Source organism: Balaenoptera musculus, chromosome 20, assembly GCF_009873245.2.
Source record: "Balaenoptera musculus isolate JJ_BM4_2016_0621 chromosome 20, mBalMus1.pri.v3, whole genome shotgun sequence".
Taxonomy (NCBI): Eukaryota; Metazoa; Chordata; class Mammalia; order Artiodactyla; family Balaenopteridae; genus Balaenoptera; species Balaenoptera musculus.
This window is the reverse complement of record NC_045804.1, coordinates 14,602,043-14,623,846: the sequence shown is the minus strand read 5'-3', so window position 1 is coordinate 14,623,846 and position 21,804 is coordinate 14,602,043. Positions and strand designations below refer to the sequence as shown.

At 42.7% G+C, this 21,804-nt stretch overlaps 1 protein-coding gene across 2 annotated transcripts in view; it reads right to left on the bottom strand.

Annotated features, from left to right (window-relative positions):
* TEX2 (testis expressed 2) overlaps positions 1 to 21,804 on the bottom strand; it is a 108,906-nt gene that overhangs the window by 36,844 nt on the left and 50,258 nt on the right. For both annotated transcript variants that reach the window (XM_036836572.1, XM_036836573.1), the window contains exons 3-5: positions 6,274 to 6,474; positions 4,961 to 5,300; positions 3,427 to 3,674 (exon numbers count right to left, since the gene is read on the bottom strand). In XM_036836572.1, the coding sequence (XP_036692467.1) occupies positions 3,427 to 3,674; positions 4,961 to 5,300; positions 6,274 to 6,474 (789 nt within the window). The remainder of the gene's footprint in view (positions 1 to 3,426; positions 3,675 to 4,960; positions 5,301 to 6,273; positions 6,475 to 21,804) is intronic.

Here is a 21,804-nt window from a genome sequence, read left to right as displayed (position 1 = left end):
CAAAAGAGTATCCATGGCATGCCACCCTTTGAGTAGGACAGGAGGGGAAATGAACCCAGAGAGGATGAGCCAGAGACTAATGAGACTGGTTCACTCCTGGGCTGGGGGTGGGGGGATGGCTTGGATGAATAGAAGGAATAGGGCGGGGGAGACAGCACTTTTCTGAATATGTTTTTGTACAGTTTTGGTTTTTGGAACCATGTTAATGCTTCACAGGCACAGAAAAGAAAATTAAAGAGGAGGTGGGGGAAGATCCTCATTTGCTCAAATTACAGAATTAAAGAGAAATAAAACTAGTAAAGAACTATCTCCACTGAAAAGGAAAGCATGAAAAGTAATAAAAAGAGTATAGGAATAAATACTGTAGCAGACCTTATTTCTCAAAAATGGTGCAATGATACTTCCCATCCCAGATGCTCTTCTAAGAATTTGCTACTCCCTCAGCAAGAGGTGGAATCTATGCCCCTCTCCTTGAAGCTGGGAGGGCTTTTTGACTACTTTGACTAATGGAGCAGGAAGGAAATGACATTATTTTACTTCTGAGATTAGGTCATAAAAAGCCCACCTGGCTCTTTCTCTAGGGACGCTTGTGCTTGAAACCCAGTCACCACACTGAAGGAAGCCCAGGCCACATGGGGAAGAACCGAGGCCTGCAGCCCCCAGCCCTAGCTGAGCTCCCAGCCACCACCCAGCAACTACTTGCCAGCCATGCAAGTACCATCTTGGAAGCAGGTCATCCAGCCCCCCTAGCTGACACTGCGTGGAGCAGAGAGAAGGTTTCACTGCTAGGCCCGGTCCAATTACAAATTTGTGAGCAAAATAAATCATTGTTATTGTTTTAAGCCACCCCATTTGGGGCTATTTGTTACACAGCAATAGATAACTAAAACATACACCTATACCTTATTCATGACTGTCTCTACTACCAGACCACTCCTGAGAGCCAGGACGTGGTCCACACATGCTTCAGGCAGGCCAAGTGGACGTGGGAGCCCAGCACTAAAGCTCACACACTTGCTTCAAAAGCCCCTCTTTCAAAGACAGTTATCTGTGTTCACACAAGTCTGGCTCTCTGGTTGCCGAGCCCATGCAGGTTAGAACCATTAAATTAGGGGTAGGGGTGGGAGATGAGGATAAGCACTCAAGAAAAGGCAACTAGAAGGACACACACTAACACCAGCCAACTGACAACTGACAGAAAATGCTGCAGAGTCTGTGGTCTGGGATGGTTCAGACGGGGGTGAAAGGCCTGACCTCGGTAGTCCTGCAGGACAACAGGCCTGAATTTCCATGTGTTGTATTGAGTCTTTAAATCACCAGGAAAAGATTAAATCATCCCTGCCTGCTCTGCCTAAGGGGGGCAGGAAGTGCAATGTGGTTTTTAAAGACTTTCATCAGACTTAACTTAGAAGATGAAAAGAAGGTTCTGGTGTTTAAAGGGGTTAAGTGCTATGTACCTGGAAAAAAGGTTTGTAGCAGAGACACCCCCACCCCACCCCAGCAACAGCAGCGCAAGGTTGAGGGGCCAGGCTGTGTGCCAGCAGGACCTCCCAGGCCCTCCTGGGGCTTCCACAGACCCCAGTGATTACACGATACAACAGGCACATGTGACACATACTGAGGAAGCGATGTTCTAAAACTTTTGTTTTTTTAATTTACAGAACTCTTTTTTAAAAAGCAAGCATTTATTTATTAGATCCTTTTCTTACATCACACAATTCTCCTGATTTTCCTGAGTCTAATGAGAATCCAGACAGCTGACAGCCCAGGCAGAAAGGGAATTAGGGGGAGTGGGACTCACTGGTGGTAAACAGGACATTTCCAGAGCGGTTTTCTATTACCCCGCTCTAGCTTAGAGGGAAGTCTACTGCCCACTCTAGCTGGTAACTTAGGTCAGAGGGGGAGGCGGTGGGTCAGAGGCCAGCAAAGGCATATGGTCTTTTTTGGCCCTGACAAAGTAGGCTGGGTGAAGGTTCTGGGGCCTCTTCCACACTGAAGAGGGTCAACAGAATGACTAAAGCCTGAAAGCACAAAGAGGAAGGCACCCAATGCTTCCCGTTAACAGAAATACAGTCACTATAAGAGGTCAAACACTTTAGTAACTGAACATGGAAGAAACAGGCTTCGTGCTCCACGGGCAGGAGGCTGTGCCTCAGAACCTGAGGGGGCGTAGCGGCTGGAGGCCTCAGGTCAAGCACAGTCTGAGAATGACCCGCCAAGACGGCAGTCCTGGCAGCCAAAGGGCCTCGGAGTCTCAGATCAGGTTTTGTGCACTCCATCACTTAGCAACTGTGACATTAAGCTACTTAACTTCTGCAAACTTTGGTTTTTCCATCTGTAAAATGGAGAGAATACCACCTGGTTTGCAAGATTGTTCAAGGGATCAGAGTAATTCTATTACAGTGTCTAACAGAGTCTGACATATGGCAGCTTATATTAGTTATCTTCTCACAAATGACCTTGAGTCAATGTCCAGCTTGTTACATTTTGCAAATAATGCATATGGTAAACCTTCAAAAGCCCTGGACACAGCTGAGGAGTCTGAGAATTTGAGAATACAATGGTTATTGAGGAATTAGACCTCTATTGCTAATGATTCTGTGAATTTCCCTACTGATGGCCCAGTTGCTCAGGTCAAAAGCTAGGGGTAATCTCTGACTCTTTTGGTTCTCCCCATCCCACATGGAATTCATCTGCAAATCCAGCCAGCTCCCCTCCAACAGTATCCCCAAGGCCGCCACTTCTCACCACCTGCTATGACCACCTCAGTCTCAGCCCCATGCTCTGCTGCCATGATCACCTCCCACCGCCGCTTCCTCCTACTGCCCCTTCTCCAGTCTCCATGGAGAGCCACATGACTTTTTAAACTCAAGTCAGATCAACATTAGCCCCTGCTCAAAACCCTCCCAGGGCCTCCCACGATCTGATCGGACGAGGAATTGATCTGACGAGGCCCTGCCTCTGTCCCTTGCTCACTGTCACCCACGCTGACCTCACCATAGCTCCTTGAATACTCCAACCACAGGCCTGCTTCAGGGCCTTTGTACTTTCTGGTCCCCGCACCTGGAATTCTCCTCTCACACAGATCGCCAGGGCTCACTTCCTCACTTTGGTCAGTTCTCTGCCCAAATGTCACGTCCTCAAAGAGGCTGTCCTCGACCACAGTCTAAAACAGCAGTTCTGGCCACATTCCATCCTCCCTTATCTGTCTTTATTTTAGTGCTTATTGGCACCTGATGTTTGCTGCTTGCTGTCTCCCTGACTAAGAGTCCAAGCTCCCTAAGGGCACAGCCCTCATGTGTCTGGTTCAGCACTGTGTCCCCAGTGCCTAGAACAGGGCCTGGTACAAAAGAGGCGCTCAAAGGGCTTATGGATGAGGAAATGAACCTAAGAGCAAAAGAGCTACCCCCAGGCAGCCAGCTTTACCTTCTTCCCAGCTGTGGGGCTGCTCTCCGCACTCTGCGCTGGGCTCCTTTGGGGGCTTCGGTTTTCTTGGGGGACACACCTGGCCATGTACACACTGTAGTCCAGAAGCATCTTCTGCCGTACACTGCCCGCTAGCTCCTTCTGCTTCGGCTGGGGCATGATCTCCTCCACGCTGCCTTTGCTGCTGCTGCGGCTGTGGGTCAGGTGCCCCGAGGGACTGTTGTGTCTGCTGTGTGAGGGCAAAACCCCTGGAGCAAAGAAGTGATGGCTGTTAACACAGATGAAGAAAACGAGGGCAAAGGAAATGGAACACAGAGCAAACTCCACTGGGTTCAGTTGAAAAGCAGCTAAAATGCTATAAATGACTATTTAAAAAATACATATTTATAAGGTTATTTCCCACCCTGAAAGACACCTTCCATTGTAATGATAGATAACTTTTTAGAACAGTTTTTATTTTTCTTCAAGACAATTCAGAGGAATGGGAGCCATGATACATATCTGGTAGGTACCTTTTTCTTTTTTTCTGGCGCTCTCTTGGGGTCAGATGAAGGACTGACACACCCCAAGGGGCACACAGAAAGTGAGCAGAAGGCTAACTGGAACTGCCGTAAGCTGTGGAGGGGCAAACACCTTTCATTCACCTTTCATTCATTCATTCAACACATTGTTCATCGAGCACTTTCTCTGGGCCAACTCCACATTAAAAAGAATAATAAGACATACATAGTCCCTGCCCCTGAACTCGGGCACCTAGGCAAATAAACCACAATTTTCTGTAATAAGCACTGTAACTGAAGCACGACTAAAGGACTTTCAGGGCAGAAAGAACAGGGTGAGTCCCTCTGCCCAAGAGCCGAGAGGCGCTTCCTCCAGCAGCGACTTTCACAGGTAGTGACCTCTGGACTGCCCCTTGAAGAAATAGTTGGCATTTTCCCGGCCTAGGTGGGGGAAGAGCACTCCAGGTAGAGGGAACAGCATATGCAAAAAGCAATGACAGGGCACAGTGTGTCTGGAGGACGGTGAGAGATTCAGTGCTGTTCCAAGCAAAGTACATGGGACAGAGGGATAGGAAATGAGCAGAGGCGCGGGGTAATCGATGCAAATGCAGTGAGTCAGGAGGCCAAGGATTCTGTGCTTCGATGGCGATCTCGGGCGTGGAGGCCATGTTGAAGGCCAGGAGCCTGAGAGCATAGGCTGCCTTCTCACTGGCCTTCTTACTATAACTAGGGTTCTCCTGCTGCTGCTTCTCTCAGAGGAGCCACAGTACATAAACATAAATATTGATATAATCCTTAAGGAACCAGCAAAGGCAAAAAAACATACATCTGCAAATGGTTCCATCACTGGTTAAATGATTCAGTACAAAGTATTGCAGTGAGCAGCCTAGAAGGCAAATAACCCATGAATACACCTTAGGTGGCAGACAGTCATCAATTCAGGGTGGTCTTCCTCTCTTCCTACCTGGGACTCTCTCTTGATTCTCCCACAGGCCCTTTAAAAATACATAAGCATTTAGCACACATGTCATTACCTGGTTTACTTCCAGAGACACCAGGTGGCTTCTTGGTTTCCGACTTCAGCTTAGATGCCAGAATAAATCTCCTAAACCACTCCTCTTTTTCTCGGCCAGTTCTCCCAAAGAGATAGAGTATCTGATCTCGCTGGCCAGACCGTGTTCCCTCCTGAGGGTGGGGTGGCTTCTTAGGGTCCTCGCCTCCCAACTCCCTCTCAGCTGGTGGCTTTTCTTCAGAAGTCTCTTTATCAGTCTGGGCCTTAGACATAAAGTCATCTTGTCGACCAAGCTCGATACAAATGGGGTACTTTTTATTCCAGATTCGTTTTCGAGCCAAACTTTTAGGCACAAGATAAATCTACAGAGAAAGGGAAAGGATTTACACACTAAATTAAGAATTGGCTGCGTTGTGCATTACTACTGTGCAGAGCACAAATGCAAACGTCATAGTATTTTTGACTAAAATGATGAACGTGAATTACCACCTGTCCATAACATGACTATAGAAACTAGAATTTTTAGAAATGACTTATTCTTCAAAATAATTCCAGAAAGTAGATATTCAAGAATTTTGCAAGAGTTACAAATATCTACGATTTTCAGGTAACAGTAGCAGAATAATTATTTAATGGATTATCATCAACTAAATTTGGATATCAACTGAGTTTAATGACCCTGGGCCAAACCTAAGCTGGGGGGGAAAAAAAAGAATTTATCAAATTAGATCTTGATGGGAAGCTCAAGTTCATCAACCACAAGTTAAGAATGAATTTGTCAAAAAACTATTTTAAGTACTTCTGCCATTTTGGAGACACTCAAAGATCACTCACAAGATTTATAAGAAAAGAGAACCTATAGCTTTTTGGAATAACAAATAATTTACATTTCTCAAAAGCAGAAGTATACTTTTATCAAAATGTGGTTATTTTGCATAATTTTCCATAATTTTCATATTTACAGAGCTTGCATTAGTTATTAGCCTAGCACCACCACACGCGGCTTTTGTTTGACCAAAAAAATTAACTCTCAAAGTCAGAAGAGTGTATGATGCCTTTGCTTCTCAGAGTGTGGTCTGTGGACCAGCAGCATGGATATCACCTAGGAGCTCATAAAAATGCAGACTCTCAGGCCCTACTCATGGTTGCTGAATCAGATTCTGTACTTTGAAAGATGCTCAGGTGATTCATATGCACATTAACGTTTGAGAGGCACTGCTCTAAATTACACTGATACTTTAAACACGCAACCTTTTAAGGGGAAAAAATACAGTAAAGCGTACAAGATTCCAAATGCTTTTCATTCATCTAAGCTTCCAAATTAGTTGAGCTCACCTTGCTGTCGGACAGGTCGTAGATTTTCTGGCTGATGTAGGTCACCTCTGGCTTTGTTTCATTGTAGCTTGCCCTCCTGGATATATTTTTATTGGGCTTTGAAAGCCTTAAGGTCCCACCCTCAAGTCGAACAAAGACTGAATGTGTCAAAGTCGCATGGTAAGTTTCTGGATCATAGTTGTAAATCTCATTCATCCATCCCTGATGGAGGAAAAACTTCCTTTAGTAAAATCAGAATAAACAGACAACTGATTCAATATGAAAATGATGACCACTCTGGTATTCAGGGCACTGAAACCAAACTTGACTACGATGCAAGTATTAACTTACTGATGACAAGAGGTTGCTGAGACAAGTCACTTAGCCTGAAGGATAATTGGTGCTGAAGAGTGATTTGGTATGTTTTTGATAACTAAAAACCTGGATTTAGGGGGAGAACGATGATGTCTATTTTCCTAAATAATTAAAGGTTCTTTTCTTTCTTTTCTTTAAAGCTGACAAGCAAATCAGGAAACTCAGAAGTTTAGTTCATGTAAACAGAAGAAGTCTCTCCACCTGACCTCCTCTGGGGACAAGTAATCCCACCCAGTCTGGCCTTCTTAATTAAGCAGACACAGCCTCTTCTCAGCCCATCTGCAAACAATTTTTGAAATTTCACAGACCATATTAACTCATGTTACCACACTCCCCATTTCTATCTCAGTGAAATCACATAGTAAAGCAGATGATCGAGACTTAGGCATTAAATAAATCACAGATATGATCAATGGTATGTCAAATTCAAAGATATATAGTAACTTAAATGAATAAAGTCGTGTTCCAGGTTCCCCCCCACCCATTAATATAAGTTTAAAAATCAACATATGAGCACAGAGAGCAAACACGTTGCAGGTATGAACACCACACAAAACCCTTACACACAACAAAATTGTGCTAAAGCTAGTCTCATAGCTGTAATCAGTATTCATCATTTAACACTCTGCCAGCCCCACAGTACTTTTTCAGATGATACGGGTGGCCCAGATCTCTTTAAAAGAAGTTCTCTAGGGAATTTTAATTACTATGTTCCCACTCCCTTCATTTTATGTCTTTGAAATGAGCAGAGAAGTGCTGAAGATCACTACAGTAGAGTTGGGATTGTCATTCTTTTCAAGGAATAGCCATTTCCATGGTGCGTATTTGAGTCTCACACTAAAATCTTGAATTGAGAACCTCGGCAAGTGAGGGATTCTCAAAATTCTCTTTTATTCATTCATCCATTCATCCAAACATGCAGCGAATCTCTCTATGTGCCAAGTAGTGTGTCAGGAGTTGATACAAAGATTTAAAAAAGAACAGCATTTTCTCCACACCCTCTCCAGCATTTATTGTTTGTAGATTTTTTGATGATGGCCATTCTGACCAGTGTGAGGTGATACCTCATTGTAGTTTTGATTTGCATTTCTCTAATGATTACTGATGTTGAGCATGGAGGTTCCTTAAAAAACTAAAAATAGAACTACCATATGACCCAGCAATCCCACTACTGGGCCTATACCCTGAGAAAACCATAATTCAAAAAGAGACACGTACCACAATGTTCACTGCAGCACTATTAACAATAGCCAGGACATGGAAGCAGCCTAAGAGTCCATCGACAGATGAATGGATAAAGATGTGGCACATATATACAATGGAATATTCCTCAGCCATTAAAAGAAATGAAATTGAGTTATTTGTAGTGAGGTGGATGGGCCTAGAGTCTGTCATACAGAGTGAAGTAAGTCAGAAAGAGAAAAACAAATACCGTATGCTAACACATATATATGGAATCTAAAAAAAAAAAGGTTCTGATGAACCTAGGGGCAGGACAGGAATAAAGACGCAGACGTAGAGGATGGACTTGAGGACACTGGGAGGGGGAAGGGTAAGCTGGGACGAAGTGAGAGAGTAGCATTGACATATAATACACTACCAAATGTAAAATAGATAGCTAGTGGGAATCAGCTGCATAGAACAGGGAGATCAGCTCGGTGCTCTGCGACCACCTAGAGGGGTAGGATAGGGAGGGTGGGAGGAAGACGCAAGAGGGAGGGGATATGTATACATATAGCTGATGCACTTTGTTATGTAGCAGAAACTAACACAACATTGTAAAGCAATTATACTCCAATAAAATGTTTAAAAACAACAACAACAACAACATTCTTGACCCAAGGGTACTCCCAAAACAGTAGAGAAGAACTGGTCTTCATTTCACCATCCTATGACCCCACTAGAGTAAATTAAAAAAAAGTCCTCACAAAGAATATCCTGAGAGTGCTATTGGAAATAAAAATGGACAAACATACTTCTTTATCACTGGGGGTATGTGTGGGTGTGTGAAATTTATGAGCCAATGATATGGATTTATACACCTCAGTAGATCTTTTGCATGAGCTAGGAATATCTCGCCCTCCTCCCAATGAGTCATTGCATCTATTAAAAAATGTTGGATGAGTAAGCAGTGGCCATGGGAAGAGAGTGTAATCTAGGTGTTTGTAAAGAAACAGCGATGATCAAAGCAATGAAGCAAAAAAGGGGACAAGCGATACAGAGCACAGTGAGGCCTGCAGTGGACTGAACTGTCGGAGCATCAGTTCAGGTGGGCTTATTTTGCTAAGTATAGAACTAAGCACGATTTTTGGTTCACAGTTTTTTGTCTTTTTCTTTAGTCTGTTATTATGGTGAAGTACATTCACTGAGTTTTGAATGTTGAACAGTTCGCATTCTTGGGAAGATTATGCATGGGTCATGACGTGCTGAAGCTGGACTATACCAGCTCATAAGAGCTGATTCTACACATCTTTTCCCAACTCCACATTCAGTGACCTTGTGTTGGTAACTTGCAACTGGCGATGGTGGGAGATTTACACCATGGAAATCAGTACAAAGAGGGCTCCGCCCCACCAACCGGAGAGCCAGTTTACCAGCACAACACTATTATTATCCTTTTTATACATTGCTGGATTTGGTTTGCTAGTGCTTTGTGCATTTGTCCAAGTGCATGAGGGAAGTTGGTCTATAGTCTTTTTGCAATATCTTTTGGTATTATCTAGCCTCATAAAATGAGTTGGGAAGCGTTCCTTCTATTTTCTGGAGGAGTTTGTGTAGAATTAATATTTCTTCCTCAAAGGTTTGGTAAATTTGCCATGGAAGCCATGTGGGTCTGGAGTTTTCTTTGTAGAAAGGTTTTAAACTATGAATTCAATTTCTTTAGTTACTATTGGACTATTCAGGTTATCTATTTCTTCTTGAGTGGGCTTTGATAGTTTATCTTATATGGAAATTTGTCTGTTTCATCTAAGTTATCCAGTTTCTGGGCATAATGTTGTTTGTAATATTTCCGTATTATTTTTTGAATGTCTGTAGAGTCTGTAGTGATGTCCTCTCTCTCAGTCCTGATATTGGTAACATTTCTTCTTTTCTAATATAATCATTTATTGCTATTAATTTCTCTCTAAGCACTGCATCAGCTGCAATTTTTGATTTGCTGTATTTTCAATTTCATTCAGTTGAAAATATTTTCTACTTTCCCTTGTGACTATCTTTGGACCCATGGCTAATCAGAAGTGTGTTTAATTTCCAAATATTTGTGAATTTTCCAGACATCTTCGGTTATTGTTTCCTAGTTTACTTCCATTATAGTCAGAGAACTTGCTTTGTATAATTTCAGTTCTTTTCAACTTGTTAAGGTATGTTTTATGGCCCAGAATATCGTCTATCTGGGGAATGTTCCACGTACACTAAAAAAAATATGCATTCTGCTGTTGTTGGGTAGAGTTTTCTATAAATGTATTTATTTGTCTTTTTAAACAAAAACATTTTTCGCTAAAGATCTCCTGACATATAATCCACAGTTCTCTTTTTATCCAATTTTGTTGCAGATAATACTTTCCTACATATAACAGGTTTACTAGGCTTAAAGTTCTGAAGGCAACTAGATTAATAGAGAACTTGAAGCAGATCTGATTTTTCTGGGCTGCTTCAGAGCCATGCTCAAGGCCAGGTTGAGTTTACATGCAGTGCTACTAAAACCAAGAAGAATCCATGGAGGGAGGGAAGGAGGGACTGGTGCTTAAGAAGTTCTAACGGTCAAGGAACAACTATGAAATTAAAATAGCAACTTTCTATCAGTGTCCTTTATAAGCCATTTGGCCATATGGTCCCCACCTGGGATTGCTCTTTTGAGTCATTTCACTCTGAATGTATACCTCCTGGCTAAAGTAGAGGCTAATTGAGGATACAGAATATGTGTGATACATTTGTGGGTCCATCACAACATTAGCTGAGATGCTCAACCTTTATTTAATGACTTTTGAATTATGATAATTATAATTTTATATGACAAACATTTCTGCAATAATATCTCCATATAAAATATTTTTCATTAGTTCCCAGCTATGTGAGATTATAGTAGACATATAAAAAAGGCAATAGAACTAACATGGTTCTGGAATTTTGGACAAAATTCCCAGCATTACAGTTATCATCCAGTCACCACCAGACTAGAAAGGCTGAAGGGAAAAAAAGACAAGCATTATACCATGAAGTTACTCTTAAATAATAAGACAGCCTCTGAGAAACAGAGTAATTTTTAGAGAATTTCCCCTTTTCGAAACTCCTGAGACTGGACAGATTAATTATTTGATTTATGAATAAGAGAAATTTAGGAATAAAAGATTGTTTCTCTCCAATTGCTTTCATTTTTTCTTTCCTAAGTCAGAAAATGCAGAATTATTCAGGGAAGCACTCACTATCCAATGGAAATACAACATGAGCCATAAATGTGCATCATGAAAATATGTAATTTTAAATTGTCTAGTAGCCACACTAAAAAAGAAAAAAGCAGGTGAAATTAATTTTAACAATGTATTTTATTTAACCCAATATATCCAAATTATCATTTCAACATGTAATAAATATTAAAAATTATTAATAAGATTTTATATTCTTTGTTTTGTACTGTCTTCAAAATCCAGTATGTATTTTACACTTAGAGCACATCTCAGTTCAAACTAGCTATACTTCAGTGTTCAATGGCCAAATGTGGCTGGTGTCTACTCTACTAGACAGCCCACGCCCGATTCTTGGGTTCCAGCTTTTCAGACCTAGACACTGGGCTCAACCAGAACGGTCAAAACCCTCCTCTTTCCTCTTACTGACACTTCCATACATGCAGGTTTATGCAGTGTTAGTAGGTGCTTTACCTAATTAAATGAGAAGATAATCTAAACCTGTCTCCAGGTGAAACATTCTATTTTAGAAATTCAAAACCCCTTTAAAAAGCTAACATCAGGGCTTCCCTGGTGGCGCAGTGGTTGAGAATCTGCCTGCCAATGCAGGGGACACGGGTTCGAGCCCTGGTCTGGGAAGATCCCACATGCCGCGGAGCAACTGGGCCCGTGAGCCACAATTACTGAGCCTGCGCATCTGGAGCCTGTGCTCCGCAACAAGAGAGGCCGCGACAGTGAAAGGCCCACGCACGGCGATGAAGAGTGGCCCCCGCTTGCCGCAACTGGAGAAAGCCCTCGCACAGAAACGAAGACTCAACACAGCCAAAAATAAATAAATAAATAAATAAAAATTAAAAAAAAAAAAAAAAAAAAAGCTAACATCAAACATTAAAAACTCAGGAATAAGAACAAAAGTAATCTAGGTAAAAGGCTAAAGTTTTTAAAACTCTTATAGTTCTCTAAGACCATTAAAAGACACTCAACTTGTGAACAAACTTACATAACACTTTTAGCTTATTGCTCTGGTTTTTAGTAGAAAAGAGACAAGGCACAGGCACGCGTGTTGGGACACAAGCCCTGCATCAGCTCGTCCGTTTACAGGCTCGCTCAGGTCAACAGCCATCACTCCACACTAGTCTAACAAACAGCTGCTCAGTTTTTGTTCCTCATCAAATTCTTACATCTGGTTAACAAGAGCAACTGTTTCCAAGTGCTTCAGGGACTGGTTCTGAGCCACAAAGCCAGGCTCTTGACCCAGCAGCCTGAGCTACCACCTGAGCCCTCTGCGGAGTTCTCAGTGGGCCACAGCCTGTGTCCGCCCGCGTGGCCACAGTTCCGAGATGAGATGGGGCTGTCCTTTGCTGACGGCTCTGACAGGGACAGGTCACCCTCCACCACGGGCCAAGCTGCAAGAACACTAGAACAGCCTGATTCCCAGGAATACGGAGGAGAGTTTCAAGTCCTCCACAGCTCAAAACCACAGGACCCTGCCTGCCCCACTAGAGGAGACAGTGGTGAGAGGCAGGGGTAGGCCTAGGAAGAGAATCCAGGAGCTGCTTTTCCTTGGGAAAGCCCAAGGGGCGGCAAACTCCCTTCTTCCAGTTGGGATTGGAGCTGGCTTGACCCTCCTCCTCCCAACCCCCATCCCTTCACAATCACCTGTGGCAGAGCTCCAAACACAAAGGCACCTGTGGGTTCTCCTTCCCTTTTATCTTCACATTTCCTCCTTCCTGCGGTACCATTTTCTTCGTGTTAAAAATCTATCAGAGGCTAAAGTCCACAGCTGCCAAAACCAAGTAAATACAACTCACAAATCAGGATTTGAACTGCACATCTATTGTGAACAATCATTTGTTAGCTTCAGTGAGTCTGGATCCTTGATCTTACTTGATTACATGAAAGGCTGCTGGTCCAAACACAGGTACTGAAACCAACCCACATCCATTAGCAGAACTGCAAAGAGTCTGACACAATTGGGTTCCAATCCTGGCTTGACCACTCACCGCCTAGTTGGATGATGCTTAGCCTCAGACCCTTGGTTTTCTCACCTGTAAAAGCGTCCTGCACACCTTACTTCCCAGCTTCATGCCTCCCTGGTCCCCACCTCCCACTCTGCTCAAGCCATAATGACTTTCTCCACACTAACAGTACTTTATTGAGGTACAGTCTGCATATAGAAAAGGAACAAATCTTATGCATATGATTTTTAAGATACTGACACTAATATTCATTATAATAGCTGGCATTTAAGCTCACATTATGATCCTGGCCCTCACATGCATTATCTCCTTCACTTCTGCCAATTCCTTAAGGATTTGCAGGTGAGGAAAGCGGTGAGCGAGGTTAAGAGATTTGCTTAGACAAGGGTTAAAAAAAAAAAAAAAGTGGCCTGTGGAGCGGCAAATCTGGAACTTAAACCAAGTCTGCCTGACTACGAGGTCCAGTCTCCTACCCCACTTCCACAGCACAGCCCCACCTTTAGTCTGGCTAACTCCTGGTCATCCCTCAGGTCATGGCAAAGATGACGCTTCTCCTAGGAAGCTTCCCTGATTACCTAGGCTCAGTTCTGTTACCTTCCTCCTATCATTGTATTCATTAACTGCCTGGTTTACTTACCTACAAACTCCACAAGACAATCACAGTTGTAACAAATGTTTGTCAACTGAATACATAAATGTAGCCTAATTCAGAGGGTGGTTGTGAGGATTAAATAAAATCTGTAAAGCACAAGTACGTAGGACAGACTGGTGTGCTCATCACAGCCTGTAGGTATAGTTGTGGCTGCACAGGTGGAGAGAAGCAAAGGAATGAGCTGAGATCCTACTAAGCGCAGGGAGCTGTAGGACTTATTTGAAATAGAAGACTTGGTCCCTGTTTCCGAAGAGAAAAACCAAATTATTATTGCACCAAAGAGCACAGAACAGGGACTGCCCTGGTGGTGCAGTGGTTAAGAATCTGCCTGCCAACGCAGGGGACACGGGTTCGAGCCCTGGTCCTGGAAGGTCCCACATGCTGCGGAGCAACTAAGCCCACGCGCCACAACTACTGAGTCTGCGCTCTAGAGCCCCCAGGCCACAACTACTGAGCCTGCATGCTACAACTACTGAGCCCACGCACCACAACTACTGAAGCCCGCACGCCTAGAGCCCGTGCTCTGCAACAAAGAGAAGCCACAGCAATGAGAAGCCCGCGCACCGCAATGAAGAGTAGCCCCCGCTCGCCGCAACTAGAGAAAGCCCCAACGCAGCCAAAAATAAATAAAATTAAAAAAAAAAAAAAAAAGCACAGAACAAGAAAAGAAGTAACCTCAGAAAGACAATGAAGAGTAAAATTTGTTAAAGCTTTTCAGGACAGAAACTGAATTAGCCACTTCTTATCTACAGAGGAGAGGGCAGTGTTGTGACTAGAGCCCAGGTGTCCTGACTCCCACGTAGGGTTCTTTCTGGAACATTACAAGCTTTGATAGGAAACCCGGAGAGAATCACAAGAGCTGCTACTTAACCCACATTGTCAGGCATCCAGGATGCAGACTGGCCACTGGGAGACTCTGGCCAACAGGTGGCCAGGCACGACTGCTCTCCAAGTTCCCTGTTCTGCCCCCTAATGCACCCCTACTGACCCAAATCCAGGTTGCCCGTGAAGGAAGCAATTACCCAGTGCAAACCCTGACTGCTTTTTTTTTTTTTTTTGTGGCCGCGCCACGCAGCATGTGGGATCTTAGTCCCCCGACCAGGGATACAACCTGCAGCCCCTGCAGTGGAAGCATGGCGTCTTAACCACTGGACCACTAGGGAAGTCCCCTGACTGCCTCTGGGTACTACCAATCAGCTAAATTTTACCTGGGGCTTGACCTACTCCCTGGGTTAAGCTGCACATGGAATTTCCACACCTAAGCAGCCAAATATCCAATCTTATGAGCAGTGCAGCAACTCCAAGGCCTTCATCGTGTTCCCCAAATAGTGACCAACTGTCCACTGCGCAGCTGTTCTAAAAGTCTTCACCCTGAATTCCTTACCAAGTAAGATCTTTCTCCAACTTTGCTTTGTTATGTGGGTGGGTCTAAAGAGGTACAGATACAGTTAGCAACTCATTCCATTTCAACAACTCAACTAAAGAACTCAGAGATGCTCTCAACCCACACTAGAGCGTCTCAGACAAGCCCTGTTTCTTTCTGACGCTGGAACTGTCAAAACAGAGACAGTGCCCACCGCTGGGGGACAGTGACCTCAGTCAGCTGGGCTGCAGCTGTCTGGCCCACAGACTGGCCCTGTGATCCCAGCTGTAAAAGGTCAGGGGTTTCTCTTCAATTCTCTGCTGGATTTAGAAGCCATGTCTGGCTGAAAGTACAAACCACAATCTATAAAGGGACTCATTTAATACTTGGAAAGATTAAAAGCTACAATTAACCTTTTGCAAAATAATAAAGTCTGGAAGAACTATTATTGTGCTCACTTTCAGTTACAGTGCCAATCAGGAGGTCAAGGCCAATGCTCTCTTCGTCAGCTTGATGCTGAGCTGACCAGAGAAACGCGCCAGCCCTCTGGCCTGAGGACGCAATGGGGATTTCTCTATCTTCAGTGCGTGGGGTGCCTGGGCTGACACCCTCCTGTCACGTGGCTGTGCTGGCCTCAAGGCCCCTGCCACTCAGATCCCCTGCATCATTCCTTCATCTAGTCTATCAGGGAAGGAGCAAATCCTAAACGTAAGAACAGAGCCAGGACCCAAGGTCCCTTGATGCTGAAAAACATCTCTGAAAAATCACACAAAAATGTGATTATTTTTCTTTTGTCCCCCAAACTAAAACATAAGCAGGGCTTTCTCTTTGCCAGGCTCAAACCCTTTTTGATGTGTTAATGGTTTAGAACCGGAGTCATCAGTCAAAACATAATATCACAGATCATGGACTTAGAGAATACGGCAGGAACAGTCTACTAAACTTTACAGAACTTTAGGTGCTAATTTGATTTTACCCATGAAAGACAGACAGACCTACAGACAGAACTCACACTATGAATGACAGCCTCAAGCAAAGAGTCAACATTCAAAATAAATGCTGCTTGAAGACAGTATCTTAAAAAAAAAAAAAGTCCATTAAAGGAGGGAAGCGCCAGCATCAATACTATCCACATCCTCCAACTGCCTGCTTCAAGGTCAACCCTTCACAGTAGTGTCACCAGACACACTGGAGTCAGGGCTTAAGCCATAGTCTCTGCCTGGGAAAATGGCCTTTATCCTAGTTTTTCCTATCCTTCAGGACAGCACCTTGTAAATTCAGGTATGTGCCTTGGCAGACAGTGGTAGAGGTAGGAGATAACAAGCATGTAATTAGACAGAAAAACAACATCATATCAGATGAACCAATAAAATAATCGAGGTCTGAGTTATGTGAATACACGATAAACATTAAATCACATTAACAAGTGTTGAAATTATAAAATAGATTAGCAAGCAAATAAATTAGTAGATCAGCTTTAGATCACATATCCTGTCAGTTAAATTTTTTTGAGTACTCAAAAAAATTCTACTCAGAATGTAGACATTTACTTATAAATTATATACATGTTCTAATATAATACAGCTTTTATAAAAATTAAAAAATAGAAATAAAGAGCAAAAAATGAAATAATTAGCCTTTTCACTAACTTTTAGTTATGGCTTTCTGACAGCTTTGTACTATCTTCAGCTGACACATCAAGGCTCAATATATATACTTAGGGCGAGGCTCACTGTTAATGATAATGGATGTAAAACCATATTTCAAATAGTCTTCTTGATAATTTCCAAGGATTTTGACCAAAGGTCAACATATGGTCATCTGTATGTTAAATATTAGCAAGGCTTATTTACGTTCTTATAAAAAGAGTAAAAATATATACAAAAAGAAACTTTAATATTTTCTTCTTGGATCGTGCCTTCAGCAACCCATTTTGGAGACCACTGAAAGGAGAAACAGAATGAATCAGAGAGTTCACAAGAGCCGCTGGGGCATCAACACGACAACATGCTCATGTCCTGGGGCCATCTTGCTTACAATCTCCTTGTCTTTGGGGGGATGGCAAACTAAAGGCTAATGATTGCACAATAAGAAAATCTTCGATGGATTTTGTATCCTCTTTATACGTTACATATAAAATTTAGAAGTGAAAAGGTATATAGCATTGGTATTTTTTCATGATTAATACCTTACTTTTCAAAAAAAACATGATTTGAGAAATCTCAGACCCACAATGCTCACAGCCTCTCTCTTCACTCCATAGATGACACCTGGAACAAAACCAGAAAGGATGGTCCTCCAATAGCTAGCTGGAATTCAGGGTGCATTTTCTCAAGGAAATGATGCTACAAACTGTAGTTACCTATAGGTGGACCAGAATTATGGTTCAGCCATGCCATGAGTTAATAGGTTAAGAGGAAAACTGGCAAAATGTTGATAATTGTTGAAGCTGGGTATTGGATACATGGAGATTCATTATACTTTTCTCTCTACTTTTGTGTATACTTGAAATCTCCTACAATAAAACATTAAAAAATAAAAGATGAAAAAAATCATGCTGGGGCCGCCTGACATCTTTACCATTGTTCCCGTGTAATTCAGGAAGCATTTTCCCCACAGTTGCTTCTCCAACCAACTCAAAACACGGGGTACCTGCTTGCAAGTGAGAGTGTCTGCCCTGAAACACCTCACCCGACAAACTCCCCTAAGCAACAAGGGGCACTGGGAAATAGCCATGATTATAAATGCCAAACATAGAAACTTAAGTGACCCATTAGAGGGGCAGGATATTTTCAGTTAAGCACAACGTGGAAAGAAATATTTTTTTTTATTTCTTGTACTCATTGTATTAAGGATTATAAGAGACCAAAACAGAGCAACCTTTTTTGGCTGTATGCAGTGAGTCTCTCTTGGCTGTATGTAACGAGGCTGTTTTTGCCTTAAAGTTTGCTCACTCTAATTTCTGAAAAGAAAGAATTGCATGAAATTGAGATTAAATTTACAAGTTAGAATTTCTTCTCAAAATTGATAATGTTCTCCCTAAAAAGTATTCTTTTATATGTCAAAACCACAGCCTGTATTTAGGGAATGCAATTATTATAAAAACCTATCCCTCTTATTAAATATCTAAATATGACATGACCTAAGGAAAAAAGGTTCTCCAAAATTAATTTGTTAGTTTTGCAATGGTGTAAATGTAATATTAGTCAACCTTCTAGGCCATATCTTTCAAAAAGAGACACATCATCACTTCTGAAACCAACACCCTACTGCTGTGTTCTGCAGGTGGTTTATAAGTCTGAGATAAAGAATTTACTCATGAATATAATTCACAATTACATGTCATACACTCAGACATAAACCCAAGAACCTTTTGAAATCTTCAGGAAGCTTCTCATTATAGACATGTGGAAACTTAGTGTGCAAGAATGGCACTGAATTAAATACAATCGTGCCTCAGCATCCAAGGGGGCCTGGTTCCAAGACCCCCACAGATACCAAAATCCACGGATGCTCAAGTCCCTCATATAAAATAGTGTAGTATTTGCATATAACCTATGCGCACCCCTCCCCCATATACTTTATCATTTTTTAAATATTTATTTATTTATTTATTTATTTTGGCTGCGCCGGGCCTTAGTTGTGGCACGCGGGATCTTCGTTGCAGCATGCGGGCTCTTAGTTGCAGCATGCACACGGGATCTAGTTCCCCAACCAGGGAGCAAACCCGGGCCCCCTGCATTGAGAGCATGCAGTCTACCCACTGGACCAGCGAAGTGCCCCCACCCCATATATACTTTAAATCATCTCTAGATTACTTATAACACCTAAGACAGTGTAAATGCTATGTAAATGGTTGTAAATACAATGTAAACGCTATGCAAATAGTTGCCAGCATGCAGCAAATTCAAGTTTTGCTTTTTGAAACTTTCTGGAATTTTTTTCCAAATATTTTTGATCCGCAGTTGGTTGAGTATGGGGACGGGGAACCTGAGGATATGCAGACTGACTGTATACTCCTGGTCATGTGACAAGTACATTCTTGGAAAAGAAAGAGCATCCAACTTGCTTAAGAACACTCAGCAAGGCAAACATCCCAAGTGCAATATGCTGACTCTAAATGCCTCATTCTCCCATTCTTTCCCAGGGCCCCTAGTTCAGGGTATCTAGCTAGTCACCCAAAGTAAAACCCCCGGAAGGTTACCACCTAGGGGTGTTGCTCACAATGCCGCCCTTGGACTCAGTGGCACACACAAGGCCCTGCCAGGAGCTAACTTACCCAGACCCCCATGCTGTAAGTCCAATTAGCTTCTCCTAACATTTTGGTCTTCCCCCGGCTTTCATGAGTTCACGTGTCACTTTATTATGAATGCAGGTGGCAACATCTTTCTCCTAATTGCTGCTTCGTATTAGCTATGAATTCCCATCATTAAGAACAAGCAGGCTTTGGAGAAGGTTCTGAGAGTTATTCTGTGGACTTTGGGACAGCTCTTTGGCCTCACAGAGGCTTCGACAGCTTCTCTTCCAGACAGTAGAGCTGCTGATTGGTGGGGTTAGGGGGGGAGGTGGTAGGGTACCACGAGGCCTAACCAACCCCACAGCAGTCTTTGAGAAGAGTTCCTACTTGGCTGCAAAGTAGTCTTTTTGGCTCCCCAGCCCACACACTCATCACTGCTGCAGTGTCATTTGTAAACACAAATGTCGGCAGTATGGATGGAATAATAAAATCACCTGGATAAAGTACAGAAAAGCTTTACTTTTCTCCCCCCTTTCCTTGTCATGTGAAGGCACATCAAAAAAAAAACAACAACTGCAACGCTCCTTGAATTGTTTATGAAGCCAATAAAGGAACCAGACTCTCAGTCCAGGCTGCAAGGACTGCCAGGGCCCATCGATGAGAACTTCTATGGTTCAGAGGTTTAAAACCACATGGTCTCCTAAAACAGTCCCGAGCACCAAGCTCCCCGCCTGACTGGTTCACGGGCTTCCAGATGTAGTCTACTTAGGGTAGGAAGTGTGCAGGATCAAGGGGCTAGGCCTCTGTACTAGAGAGTTTTATCACAGAGTGAGGTTTTATAGCCTCCTGTATCAGTGAATGTTTAAAATTTTTTTCCATACCTGCCCTCAAGAATTGCATCATATCCTTTATAAAAAACCAACTAAACCGCATCAGATGCACAGAAAATAACTCAAACCAGCTGACGAATCCCCAGAATCAAGCCATATTCAAAAAGTGACTCTTTCAACTCCCCCCAGAAACAGGTTCACAGAACCGTTTTATAAAGAAACCAAGGCCCGGGACTTCCCTGGTGGTGCAGTGGTTAAGAATCCGCCTGCCAATGCAGGAGACATGGGTTCGAGCCCTGGTCCGGGAAGATCCCACATGCCGTGGAGCAACTAAGCCCGTGCGCCACAACTACTGAACCTGTGCTCTAGAGCCCGTGAGCCACAACTACTGAGCCTGCATGCCACAACTACTGAAGCCCATGCGCCTAGACCCCATGCTCCACAACAAGAGAAGCCACCGCAATGAGAAGCCTGCGTACCATAATGAAGAGCAGCCCCCCGCTCGCCGCGACTAGAGAAAAGCCCACGTGCAGCAACGAAGACCCAATGCAACCAAAAATAAATAAATTTATTAAAAAAAGAAACAAAAAAAAATACATTTATCCCAGGCATCAAAAACACCTTCCTTAAAAAAAAAAAAAAAAAAGAAAGGAAAAAGAGTCAGTCCTGCATGGCTCCCCTACTCACTAGCTACGTGACCTTGGGCAAGTAACTTACCCTCTCTGTGCCATCGTGTCCTCATGAGCACACAACTTAACTGAAAAGGGTTGTGATGAGGATTAAATGAGATAATATACCCAACACTCAGCCCTCTGTCGGTGCTCAGCATCGTAGTGCTGCCTTTACTGTTTCAATGATCAGATCAAAACAACCACACTGTGCTATATTATAACTCTGGCATCCTCTGTGTAGGCAGTAAGTTCCTGATTAATCAGTAGACTACTTAGTAAACTGGACTCAGCATTAAAGATTGACTGGATTAAAAGTAAAATCTTCCCAAGACAATTAAGAACTCAAACCAGTTTAAACTGAATACTGCAGTCAGTCATTGGGCACTGGAGTTAACGTAAGTACCATTTTTCTTTGCTAAAGTTAGCACTAACTTCCTTAGAGGGCATGTAATTCAGATAGTCACGGCACCACCCTATCAAAAAAGCTTAGCAACCATGCATAATGAGTCACTTTTGCTCCACTTCTTATATTAATGCTAAGCTTAAGTGTGTCATAGCCTCAAGATTCAGCACCAGCTTATCTTAAAAAAGAAACAGTCTCATAACATATTGCCATGTGAAAGGGGAAAAAAAAAAAAAGACTGAACTGCAAAACACAGGCATACCTCATTTTATTGTGTTTCACTTTACTAGGCTTCACTGATGTTGTATTTCTTGCAAATTGAAGGTTTGTGGCAACCCGGCATTGTCAGGTGATGGTTAACATTTTTTAGCAATAACTTTTAAAAAAAATTTATTTTACTGAAGTATAGTTTACTTACAATATTGTGTAGCAATGAAGTATTTTTAAATTAAGATATATACATTGTTTTTTTAGACAGAATGCTATTGCACACTTAACAGAGGACAGTATAGTGTAAACAAAACTTTCATATGCACTGGGAAACCAAAAATTCGTGTGACTCCCTTACTGCAATATTTTGCTTTATTGTGGTGCTCTGGAACCAAACCTGCAATATCTCTGAGATACGCCTGTATATGATCC